Below are 13,194 nucleotides of genomic sequence, written 5' to 3'. Positions count from 1 at the left end.
TGGAGGCAGAGACTCTCACAACATTTAAAAATCATCTGGACAAGCACTTGAATCACCAAGGCAGAGAAGGCTACGGACCAAGGGCTGGTAAATGGGATTAGAATAGATAGGTACTTGGTGGTTGGCAAGGACATGGTGGGTTAAAGGGTCTGTGTCTGAGCTGCATGACCCTGACTGTATGGAATCATTCCCAAGTTAAATAGCAGTACAAACTTGCCCTTCAAATATTTTGAGAGTGTGGGGTGAGGGCTATACAGTAGTCTTTTGGCTCCAAGCTGAACTCGGCAAAGATTAGCCATCCAGTTAAACTCTTCTCATAGACATGTTCTTGGATTCTCATGACTGCCAACAGAAGATGACGCGCCGCCAACTGGCAAACTCATATTTATTTAAATTAGTTTGTTGTTGTAATTTAGTGGAAAAAGGGCACTTTTCAAAATATTTTACACAGAAACAGATTTCCAAAAAATGTCTAAGTGGAAATAAAATAAAGTTGTGTCTGCTAAAAGTATGAAATGAATAGAAGACAAACTACTTCCCATATAACTTGGGTACTCCACTGGCGAGCTTGGTCACTGTGCAAGGGAAGGAAGAGGCCATTCAACCCCCAGAGCCTATTCTATCCTTCAGTTCATGTACAGCTGATCTGTGCCATAACTTCATTTTCCAGGCTTTGTTGCAGATCCTTGATTCCCACTAACCAACAAGGAAAATCTATTGGACACACGAGAGACTGCAGATGCTGGAATCTGGAGCAACAAATAAACTGCTGGAGGAACTCAGCCAGTCAGGCAGCGTCTGTGGGGGGGGAATGAACAGTCGACATTTTGGGTCGAGACTCTTCATCTGGTCTGGGATCAGTCGACTGAACTGAGGTCTTGAAAGCTCCAATTACCTTTCAATTGGAGCTTTCAACAACGAGTCTCAGACCTGGAAAGGTAATTTTGTTCCTCTTTCCACAGATGCTCCCTGACCTGCTGAGTGTTTCCAGCATTTTCAGTTTTTATTTCAGATCTCCAGCACCTGCGGTTAGTTTTTGATTTTCATCAACTGTCTTTCAGCCTTTGGCAGGTGAGGGGCATGGTGGGGGTGATGGTGGGGTGGGGCAAGTTTCTGATTTTCACTCCCCTCTGTTTCCCCATCTCCCTGAACTCTACTTGCATGATTACTCCAAAGGCCCAGTCACATTTTGAAGGTATTGACCGAATCAGCCCCTTGACCTGGCTGGGTGATTGGAAAGAAGTTACAGGAGGTCACTTAAGGTAGAAAAGGACCAGGAAACAGCTAACTCCCGTAAAAGGGACACAAGTACCATCTCTGAAAAAATAATCTGCCTGCACTCTGCCCACTCGTTCACTGTCAGACGCTGTCTGAACCACTTCCAGCAATGCCTGTTTTGTACAATCCCTTCTAAAATGTGCTGATCACAGACTGAAATATTGGCAAACACTTGGATGCTTTTTTAACACTCTAGTGCATGAAATAAACAGTTGGGGAGCACATCCTGTTTCAGTCGGTAATGCTCAGAACACAAATGAATGGAATGTGATTTTGATTAACTGAGTTGCTATATTTAGACCCAGTTATGTGTTTGTCCTGAAGGGGGAGGGGGAGACCAGGCAATGACAAGTCTGCCTTTATGTCTCCAGAAGCTGGGTTGAGGCTGGTCATATTCTCTCTCTCACTCACTCTCTCTCTCCCTCTCTCACACTCTCTCACACACTCCCTCACACACACACACACACACACACACACACACACTCTCTCTCTGCAAGGCTTCTCTACAAACCTGAGGTAGCTGGGAACCTGGACCCGGGTAGCTTGTGCCAGAAACAAGATGCTGTGCCAGCTGAAGCTTCTGACACAAGGCTGAAGGCTCAGCTGGAGTCTTCACTAAAGTCACATGTCTGCTGACTCAGATGACCTGCATTGTGGGCCCAAAGTAGAAAGATTTCCCATTGCCCCCCACCTCTGCCTTTTGCCACAGGGCTCTCCTGTCAAGTACCAATAACACACAGGACAGGACGTCAGCCAAGCTGGAGAAAGAATGTAACAGCAAATGAGGGAAGTCACAACAAATGCTGGCTTGAGCCCCCTTCACAGCGGCCCATGAGATTAGTAACTACGCGCTTTACCTCATAGGGGGCTGGAGCACTCTCCAAAACTGTACACTGAAAATATGACAATGTTAATAAAGAGTACCCACATGAAACAGATTGCACCAGCCTTTTGAACAAGGGGCATCACCAGTACAAAATGCTGCAGAGAGGGTGAATGGAATAGTGTACATACCAGGTCCAAGCTTTGTAGTTTGAAGCCATACACAGCTCCTCGTTTACTGCTGTTCATGTAGTTACCGAGTGCCAAAATAATCTGTCAGGAGTGGGGGTGGGAAAAGATAGGAACATTATTGGAAACATTACAGAGTGCAAACTTCACAAAAGACAAGAGCTCCATATAAACTACTGCAGCATTGAAGGCAGCTGTGATTTCAGTCTGCACTGTCTGAGTTCACAGCCACTCTAGGCACATCCCTTTCTGGGGCAGATGTAGGCCAAAGGCACCTGTGGGTTACCTTCCCCTGCCCTCAGGCATTGCTGCTCAGTTTGTCGCTGGACAGTGTCAGAGCTGCTCCCGGCACTATGCCAACGTGTGGCTGTACTTGTTGGAGGCGAGACTTAAACCTCGGCCCTGTCTAACCTCCCAGGGTGGAGGCAGAAGAACCACGGTCACTGTTTCCAAGACAGCAGGGGAATGGCCAGAACTGGCATGAACTTGGTATGAGTGGCCATCTTCTGTGCTGATAATACTTCATTATCATTCTATCAGTTATTGCCTGAGGGAGCTTGCTTTGTACAATATGGCTGCCGTGGCTACTCCCTTACACGTCAATGAGAGTTTGTGGGCCGCAAAGCACTTTGGGACATCACAAGGTCATGTAAGGTGCTATAGAAATGCAAGTGCCTTTCTTTCTCTGCCATTGACAGATGGGTGATTCTGGCAAACAGCAAATGGCCATCAAATGTACCCTATACATGGCTTCTGCAGAGCAGTGCCTGGTAATTTAGCATGGGTGAATAGATTTCTCATGAAGATCATACCGTGTGTGGGTCTATAAAGAAAACACTCACCTCCAACATTCCCTTCAACTTCTGTGAGGTCTTAATAGATGCTGAGGCTGCTATTATTGCATTCAATTGCTAAAAGAAAAGTTAGAACAAATAAATCTTACCGACATCTCCACACATGTAACCCATCTCCTAATATTATTATAAAACCTATTAGACCCGATCACACTGATTGCTAGTCAGCAGTTCTGTAGCTGAGTCAGACTTGCGCATCTGTGTACTGCAGCGCAGAAGTACAGAATGCACTGAATGTCAGATGATGGTCACTTCACCAAACCCAGGGGGCAGATTCTAACCATCCTGAGCTGAGGGGCCAAATCCACTCGGTATCTAGCCACCCCAACTTTATGCCAGCCGTAACTGGTACATCTAAAGCAGCCCTGTTCATTTGAATACGATCATCGACTCTCATTGAAAAGGTAAGTGAACTTAAATGTGATTTTCTTCTCTTTTGTTTTAATTAATTTACGTAAGGAAAATGTGTTTTGAAATAAGTTATTTCCAAAAATTTAACGTAAGTGTAAGTGTTTGAATTATCCAAATGTCTCTGATCATCAGAGAATTTTGAAAATAGTGGAAATACCTTGTGACAGAGAAAGGTGTCTGAAAGTTAGTCACAGGCGAGGGCGTCTGGTTCTGTCATCTGAGGCCTCGTTGAGGCTGATGGGACAGCTGAGACAGCAAGGTATCGAGGATGTTAAGGAGCACTTGGCCACTTAAGGTAAATGTGACCACGGGATGAGTGTGGAAGAGAGCCCTTGAGTACAATTCAGACCATTGTTTGAGGGATTCCACCAGGAAGTGGAAGGTTAACTTTGATGCACACTCAAAGGTATCCTGAAAACTGCAAATGGCAGCTAAAGAGGAAGATGGAGGTGTGGGTACCAGGAAGGGAGGAATGGCGGGGTTAGAGAAGGGTAGGGGAAGGGAAAGGAGACAAATGACAGATAGCAACAAAAGCTGATAAGTTGGAGAATGATGGAGAGATTCGGGAGACAAACTTGAACAAATAAAGGAACTCAAGTCATTTACCTCCAAGTTAAAACACCAAGTAGCTGGGCCTCATGGTCTCAAAATCTTTAAGGTTCGGCTACAGAGGGCAAAGGTCACAGCCTACTGCCATCATTGGCCAAAAGTACGTAAGGCATTACATGAGGTCATGACCCTGGGATCTTCCAGGTTCATACACCAGGCAACAATAGATGACATACTGCCCACCGCTGGAGCTTCATTCATGTTGCTAACGTCACTCCACTACTTTTTAGAGTCATAGGGTCATACAGCATGGAAACAGGCCCTTTGGCCCAAATCGTCCATGCCGACCAAGATTCCTATCTTAGCAAGTCCCACTTACCCGTGTTTGGCCCATTTCCCTCTGAACCTTTCCTACCCATGTACTTAACCAAGTACCTTTTAAATGGTGTTAATGTACCTGCCTCAACCACTTCCTCCAGCAGCTCGTTCCATATACGGACCACCCTCGGGGTAAAAAAGTTACCCTTCAGGTTCCTATTAAATCTCTCCCCTCTCACCTTAAACCTGTGCCCTCTAGTTCTTGATTCCCCAACCCTGGTAAAAAGACTGTGTGCATTCACCCTATCTATGCCCCTCATGATTTTATACACCTCTATAAGATCACCCCTCATTCTCCTATGCTCCAAGGAATAAAGTCCCAATCCGCCCAACCTCTCTCCATAACTCAGTCCCTCGAGTCCCTGCAACATCCTCATAAATCTCCTCTGCACTCTTTCTTGATCTTAAAGACTGGGTATACAGTACCCCACCACCCGCACCACCACTCCTCATCTCAAGATAAAGAGGCCCTACCGGATTCAACATCTGGATGTTTTCGGCGAAGTTGCCAACAAACGTCATGATGGTCATGCGCTGGGAGAGGCGTTCGATTTTGCTGAAGTGCATCATGAAGCGGTCCTCGTTGGACAGGTCATCCAGTGGCTTTCTCTCCTTCTCGTACTGCTTCAGGAGCTTCACCTCATTCTCCTGGGGTAGGAAGCGATTCAAACACTCCACAAAGTCGAGGGGCAGGGTCTTCAAATCGTACCTGGAAGAGGGGAGTCGACGCTTTAGTCCAGCAAACTAAATTCAGATCACAAGTCTTTACACCTGTAAGTAACACAGGGGGGCAAATGAGGGGGGCGGGGGATTAATTTTCATGCATGTTGTAAACCTGTCATTTCAAGAGAGCTGCAGAGCCCGCATTTTTTGCCTGGCGTTACAAAATGGCTGCTTGCTGATATAGCGCTGAATTCATGCCTTGCCATTGTTAAGCTTGCAAATGCAGGACTAATTGGCTTTTGAAGTCCAGCTTGTGTGAGCTTTTGGGGTTTTTTATGCAGCACCCTCACTTGGCGCACATAGCAATTATTTGGTTTTCCGAGAGCGCAGGGAGTCACCCAGCAGTACCCAAGTTATAGTTCGGACCCAAATTGCGGTGGCTTAGACTTGATCAATGGGCTTGCATCTATTGGGTTAGAATCGCACAGATAAGTGCCTGTTTCCCTGGGACACAGATGATGCACACATTTCCAAAGCCAATCCAATACTGTCTGAACAGAAAGAGGGTTAAAGGTAGCCACTAGTGCTATTTTTGCGCCCCTTGTACATTGCAGTTGAGAACAGATGCAAAACTCACCAACACTGTGATAACAATCACAGGCCCAGTTATTGCATGAGCACTCTGCTTTGAATCAGTCATCCTAGGGAAGGATGCACTTGGCACCAAGTGGCAGTTGCTGTTGGCACTGAGCAACACCAATGCCACTTTCCACCTTCAAGCAGAATAGGACAATTTTCCAGCCCATTGTCAGGACTGTCCTGGTTCAGAAGATTGGATCAATAATGGCTGGGGTGAGGGAGGGAGTGCCATTTTCACTGCATAACTCCCACAACATCTTTGAAACAACTGCTTCCAAGTATGATCCCAGCTTCAAAGAGGTCTTGTCGTAGAGGGAGAGGCAGAATCCACACGTCACACCAATGAAGATGGCTCATGGGTTGTACCAATGCAGGAAGATCGAAGATTGCAGCAGCAGCTCCTGGCATGTGATAACCCTTCCCACCAAAGAACCTAATTGTTAGCCGCTTCAAATGTTGAACACTGGAACCGTGTCTATACGGCTTTCCATCCAACCTTTAGCCTCATGGTTTGCTCTCATTAGTTGTTACCACAGTATTCAAACTGCCTGTCCCCAAGTACCGTTAAAGGAAAAAAATCCAAACAATACGAGTTTGGCTCTGGTACTTTTTGACTGGAAATCGCTGATGGCCATATTACTTGATGGAGAATTGATGTATCCACAAACCACTCCTACTTTGGTTATTACATGCCAATAGTAATTTGCTTGCTGTAAGATGAGAATGACTCCCTCCAATAACATACCAGGAAAAGGAATGCCTTCTGAAAAGGTGAACTGTCCATCTGGTAAGATCACCAAAGGTAATTTCCGAGCTTTTAGTTCTTTCATTCTGCATTCAGTGAATGTCACCAGCATGATCTTGTATGTAACCCTCTGCTCGTGCCTCATGTGTATTGTGTGAGCCATCATATTATCCTGGAAGTGGGCCACCTGGTTTCCCTGCTGGCCTGCTATTACACAGGATGTACACAGTCCTGCCTGCCTTCTGGCACAGCTGTCCTCGGGGCTGCACGAGTCTTGATTTGGACCACGCGTGGTCCTACAGAAGAGTCACTCCTTGCTGTTACCATTGGGCATCCATGCAGTCAGTGAATTCCCTGGGTGTAAGCATTTTCCAAGTGAGTTAGAGGTGGCAAAGACTCCATTTAGGAGTGGAGAGGCATACAGTCACCAGAGAATCCATGCATTCACAGAGGTTGCCTGCACTGTGCCCATAAGCTATGCCCATGAGGTCTCCACTGTGGGTGCCACTCATGTGCCAAAGCAGGTAACTTTTCAACCAGAACTGTACAGATCAGGGTGACAAAACACCTCCACAAGTATGGCTGGAAGCTTTGGCGCGCTTGCAACTGGATGGTACAAGTAATCCTACCCAGATGGCAATCTCCATTGGTAATGAGGCTCATCGAAGTTGTACATCAGGGCTAATAATTAAGCAGGGCATCCAGCAAGCCCAGTTGCGGGGGTGCAGGTGTGGGGGTCAAAGGGGAGCCAACTAGCTTGCCTCATGTCCTTCCAGCAAGCTGAAGAGTGATTAGAAAGGGCCTGCAGAGACCAAGCGTCCACTCAGCCTTATGGAGAAAATGGAGGAAGGGATGTTGTCATAACACAGGTGAAGAAAAAAACTGGTGTTAGAAGTGCACAAACCTGTTATTTTTTTAAAATGTTAATGGAAATTTGAATGCCTTTCGTACTAACATCGCACCAAACCTCACTGCAGTAAAAGCATTTGGCAGTGACACATCAGGCTGGTAAATGTATCAGAGAGCCAGGAGAAGACCAAGAAGCGAAATAAAAATAGTGGCTCCCAACGTCCAATGAGATGGACAGACTTATGGAGCATGCAAATACATTTACTGTCAACAGAGCTGGTTGGGAGTCAGTGGGCTGAGCCACTCAAGCCATCTGGTGTTGGGTGACATGGAAACGGTTACTCAGAAGGGATAGGGTGAAGGTTTTGCGTAGCCAGTGGGACTGTGGCTGAAACTTTACAAGCCCAATGATTCCAGGCCTCGGACAGTCACTGTGGACTGAATGGTGCCCTTCTGTGTGGCGGGGAGGTGGGGGGCAATGCAATGGGAGGGGTGACAGCAGGGATTGTGGAGGCAGCGGGGATTGGGGGTGGAAGGAATGTGGGGGGGGGGGAGTGGGGATGGGACAGCAGAGGCCGGATGTGGGGCGGGAGAACGGGAGAAGCCAAGTGCAGGATTAGAAATGGGGGCGAGGGAGAGAATAATTCACGTTGAAAGTATTTGATGGGGCTGGTCACAATCCCCCATCCCTAGCCCCCCTGAGGTACACCCAGATGATCAAGCCCAAGTATTGAATCCTTCCAAGCAAAGGGGATACAGGCAGAAAATTGGAAGCCAATCCTGGATTGGATGGAATGGAGGGATGGGGTAGGGCTTGGGAAGGTTCAGCAAAACGATTACACAAATGCACGCAGTTGCCAGCCCACACTTCACACAATCAAAGAGGTCTGAAGGCTTTACAACGTACATTTGAATGGCCCTGCAAATCTCTTCAGTTGTCTTGCCAGCCTTGCGCAGTGTAATGGCGAGATTCTTTGCTCGGTTGGCTTCGAGCAGCGTCACTTTACTCAGTGCTTTCTGCGCACTTTTGCTTTTCTGACAGGAGATTTCAATGGAGGGTCCCTGGGCTTTCGTCTTGAAGAGGTCTTCAAATTCATCCAGGTCAAGCTCCTACAGCACAAAGTGATTGGATAAATACCTTCATTATTATTTCACACTTGGCGGTCTCCCATACTCACAGGCAATCTCTTTTTTGCAAACTGTCACTGAATCCTCCTCAGGGCACGTGGCCAGCTCTCTCCACTCTCTCTATTGCTACACCTCTGAGGCACCTTCACTGCTCCAACTGACTGGATGACTCTGATAACTCCTCCTTTGTGCAAAACACTCTGTTCCATTGTGGCATCTCTGCCGCTTTCCATTCCCACTGCCTCCATCTCCCTCACAAGCTGGAAGGAAGTAGGATTGGGTAGGGGGCAGGGTGAGGAGATGACTGGAGAGGGTTGGACCAGGCCATGTGGAGGTTGGAACCTGGCGGGGGACAGGGCCTGGGGAAGGGAAGGAGAATGAGCAAGTAACAGTATGGGAGCTTGGGAGAGGGACATGGAGATGCCTGGAGGGGAACGATGGGGGATGGTGGTGAGGACAGAAGATGATGGCATGGGGATGGAAGAGACATAGGTCCAGAGTTCCAAGACCAGGCTTGAAGGGAATGGAGGGGGTGTGTTGCTTAGAATTTGGTTCTGAGTAGGCCAGAGGTTGTGAGTCCAATAACACCTTGATCCTGAGGTTGGGCTTCTCGGACAAACCCCCTGGAGTTGGTTGGGAAGCAGAATCTTAGGGTTTGGGCTGGGAGGAGCAAGGCAGTAGCAGGGACAGGTCACTCAGGACAGGGCTCGAGTTTGGGGAAGGGAGGGGGCTGTGGGTGGAAATGTTACCGAGATCCAGGTGGAGAGAAACATGGACTTTAACAAGCATGGAGGCTGCCCGATCAAAACCATCAGGAGCAAGACAACGAGGTGTTCTGGAGAGGAGCTCTGACACAGAGAGCGCAACATGGGGCTAGAAGGCAGAGCTGGGCCTGGAGGCGCAGCTCAAACCTCACTACAGCAACGATGGAGCAGAGTGGGGCAGGTTTGGGTGCAAGCTGGAGACTTCAGCAAGAGGCTGTTCCAAAAGCAAAGCTGAAAGAAAGTGGGCAAAGGACAATGGAAGGGGGAGCATGGCAGCCATAAACAAGTGGCAGGGCCTCAAAGATCTAATTGACCCAAGGTGTGGTGTTGTGTTTGAACAGGGTACAGATTCAGAATGAAGGGACGCCCCTTTAGAACTAAGATGACGAGGAATTTCTTCAGCCAGAGGGTGGTGAATCTGTGGAATTCATTGCCACAGACGGCTGTGGAGGCCAAGTCATTGGGTGTACTTAAGGCAGAGATTGATAGGTTCTTGACTGGTAAGGGGGTTAAGGGTTACAGGGAGAATGGGGTTGAAAAAGAATATCAGCCATCATTGAATGGCAGAGCAGACTTGATGGGCCGAATGGCCTAATTATGTTCCTATAGGTGATGGTCTTATGGTCTAATTGACAACGTTAGAGGCTCACTCCGCAATGATAGATCCAAGCGCTCGGAAAGGAATGGGATTCACGTGCAGTTGAGGGTTTAAAGCAGGCAATGTTCACACGCTGGCTCAGAGAGCGTTTCATTTCTTGGCCTCATTTTACATTCCACCCCTTGAGACTCCCACCCAAACCTGCCGCGAACCACTGCTGGAGAGAATTTAGGCTGCAGGAGGCCATTGTTGGAACTCATTCCCCCGCAAGCTGACTGGTGAGGGGTCTGAGGGGTGGGGTTTGCAGTCTGGGTTGAGGGGCTGGGTAATTATTTTGAATGCAGCCCACTGAGTCTCGATCCACCTCCCAGCAGACGAGGTCTTGTGGGAAATTCACCTACTGCCTCCCCTCTCAGGCCTGGGAGTGAAACTCCATCTGTCTGATCAGAGACCAACCTGCATAGCTAAAGGGGACCCTGCTGGCCTGAGCGGAGCAGGGGTGTCCCAGCCTCCCAAAACTTAAAATTACAGTTGGCCATAGGATAGGAACAGAGTCAATAAGAAGCTGTCTTAACAGCTTATCTCAGTTTCCACCAGACACAAACAAAGAGTGCTGGAAGAACTCAGCCAGTTAAGCAGCCTCTGTGGAAAGAGAAACAGTTAACATTTCAGGTCAAAGACCTTTCCTCGCAATTGAGAAAAAGAGGTACGGTCTTTGTCCTGAATCATTAACTTGTTTCTCTTACCACAGATGCTGCTATGACTGTGTTCTTCCAACATTTGTTTTTGTTTCAGATTCCAGTATCTGCAGTTTTACTAGCTTCTACCATACTTGTGGGTGCGGTTAAAGTCAAGACGCAGATTGTGGTTGGATATTCTATACTAAGCTCAACCTGATCAAGGCATTCGCATTTCGCTTTGGTTGAAGTTATATTTTCTTCCATTGTATGGGTCCCCAGTGGAACTCACCTCCCCGACATTCAGTTCCGCTCATTTCAAATGAACCAAATGTGCAGAAGGAGAGAACCAGTAGCTGATATCCTTGCACACATGAACTGTTGGCAATCAAAGACTGTTCTCTCCTCCAGTGTGTGTGAGCCAGATTTAGCACTGAGTAGATGCCAGGTATTGACTAATGCCTCACAGCAACCCGGAAGGAATGTCCCTTCTACCACCCCCCAACTCTTGACGAATGCTGCTAAATATCTTGAACAACTGCCAGTTCTAGCTCTTCATCCGTTCTGGGTCAATCTTGCCAAAGATAGATAAAGTTGCAGCATCTTCCTCACTGTACTCTAACCTCATTGTTGTCTACCTTCCCTTTGCACCTATCCCATGGTCAGTGGATATTCTGTGTACTTTTGTATGGCTTAAAATCAACATCTAGCCACAACATCAAACCCATATGGAACAATTCTTGGGCTGTTGAGGTTGATGGTCAAGACTGGGGAGCAGAATAAATGGGAAAAAAGACCACTGCCCAAAATAGTAATGAAAATTGAGCAAAGTCAACTATAACGGCCTCGATGAAAGGTCATTGACTCAAAACATTAACTCTGTTTCTCCCTCCACAGATGCTGCCGAACCTGCTGAGGGTTACCGGTATTTGCTGTTTTTATTACAAACTCAACACGGCTGTTGCATTACTCATTGGGGCCAGGCAGGGGCAACAGGTGAACAAGCATTTGTCCCAGGCCCTTTTTCTCTGTTCTTGTGGCATGACTTAACTTGTTTCCTGTCGTCTCATCTGCACCACAGAGATGGGGAGGGGGAAAATACTCAAGTCAATCAGCCAGCTTACCTCTAATATCTTTTCGTCATCGATTTCAGTGAAGACCGTCCCATTGATCTGGTTGGGTTTTAGCGCCATCCAGTTAAATACCGGCAAACGGAACTTTGTTTTAATTGGCTTCTTGATCCGAATGGCTGAAAGGAGAAATGGAAACATTTGACTCAGATCACAGTACGAAAGGCTTTTGGGCCAGCATTTAAATTTAACAACTGATCTGACATCAATTGCCATCTGTGGAAGAGAGTTTCAAATTTCCACCACCCTCTGCGTGTAGGAGTCCTTCCAAACTTCATCCTAAACCCTGGCTCTGACTTTCAGACTTTGCCCCCTGACCAGTGGAAATAGTTTCTCTCCACTTACCCAATCAGGCCCCCTCTATACCTTAAAACTTTGATCAAATCACACTCTAAATTTCAGAGAATACTTCACTTTGAGTCTTTAAAGCAGTGCGTCTGATTGGACAGAAAATTGGTCAGGCTGTTTAACTGTTATGGGATTCTCCTCTCATTGTTGTTCCCAGATGGTGTTCCATGCCCAGCCACTGGAAAGGAAGATTCCACAAGCAGCAGCAGCAACCGTTTGAGAAGAGATTCTTTGACATACAACTCCTGGCTGCAGTAGCACAGTGCCTTAAGAAACCTTCATATCGTGCCTTCACTAAACAACCCCAAGACACTGAAAAGCCACAGATAGAGCTATTGGGGCAGGTGACCAAAAGATGAGTCAATGAGGGAGGTTTTAAGGAGGTCCGAGGGGAGAGAGAGAGAGAGAGAGATAGAGAGGCAGAGGGATTTAGGGAGTAAATTGCAGAGTTTAAGACTTTGGTAGCCAAAGGCACAACCGTAATGGACAAAAATTAAGAGGTCAGAGCTTTGGGTGGGAGGGGTGGGTGGTAAGTGGGTAAAGTTTGGTAAGGCTGGTTGGGCTGGAGAAGGTTACAGATAAGCAGAGACAGCATTTTCAGGAGGCAAGGAGATTAGACAATTACAGCAAGAAATATTATCTTGCTGCAGCAAACACAATCTATTGGTTAAGTGAAGCAGAAAGAGCATGTGCCATGTCAAACACAGCAGAGCATGGCACGGAAATGCCCGCTATAGCCATATCTTTTATTTTGTCTTTGGTAAAGGTCGTTTAGCAATCAATAACATTACTTTATAAAACACATAGACCGTTACCTGACAATCCGTGGCTGAGAATAACGGATAGAGAGCTACCAGGTAATGGAGGAGCTGCAGGTGGTGGGGGTGGCGCAGGTGGGACTTGACCTGTAGGAAGAGATGAATGTTATTAAACCCCTCCAGTCTGTGCCTGCCCTGGGAAAGTGTACATACCTTGCTTTTAACTATATCCCCTCATCAGAACTAAGGGTAGGGCCTGAACCCCAGCAGTGCCACGTCTGGATTGTAACAGGCTGGAGGCATTGTAAACAGCAAAGCTGTCTCAATCAAAATGTATCCATGTTGTCCCCTTGGCAGTCATCTCCATAATGTTGGCTGAATCAGTGGCCCATTCTGGTCAGCAGGTCTTTGAAC

General features: G+C 47.2%; 1 protein-coding gene across 2 annotated transcripts in view; it reads right to left on the bottom strand.

Moving 5' to 3' along the window:
* LOC127567000 (formin-like protein 3) overlaps positions 1–13,194 on the bottom strand; it is a 143,370-nt gene that overhangs the window by 23,543 nt on the left and 106,633 nt on the right. For both annotated transcript variants that reach the window (XM_052009605.1, XM_052009604.1), the window contains 6 exons: positions 12,838–12,927; positions 11,669–11,793; positions 8,285–8,487; positions 4,956–5,190; positions 3,132–3,200; positions 2,293–2,373 (listed from right to left, as the gene is read on the bottom strand). In XM_052009605.1, the coding sequence (XP_051865565.1) occupies positions 2,293–2,373; positions 3,132–3,200; positions 4,956–5,190; positions 8,285–8,487; positions 11,669–11,793; positions 12,838–12,927 (803 nt within the window). The remainder of the gene's footprint in view (positions 1–2,292; positions 2,374–3,131; positions 3,201–4,955; positions 5,191–8,284; positions 8,488–11,668; positions 11,794–12,837; positions 12,928–13,194) is intronic.

This window comes from Pristis pectinata, chromosome X (genome assembly GCF_009764475.1).
Source record: "Pristis pectinata isolate sPriPec2 chromosome X, sPriPec2.1.pri, whole genome shotgun sequence".
NCBI classification, from domain to species: Eukaryota; Metazoa; Chordata; class Chondrichthyes; order Rhinopristiformes; family Pristidae; genus Pristis; species Pristis pectinata.
Note: the sequence above shows the minus strand (reverse complement) of the source record. Positions and strands in the feature narration are given on the sequence as shown.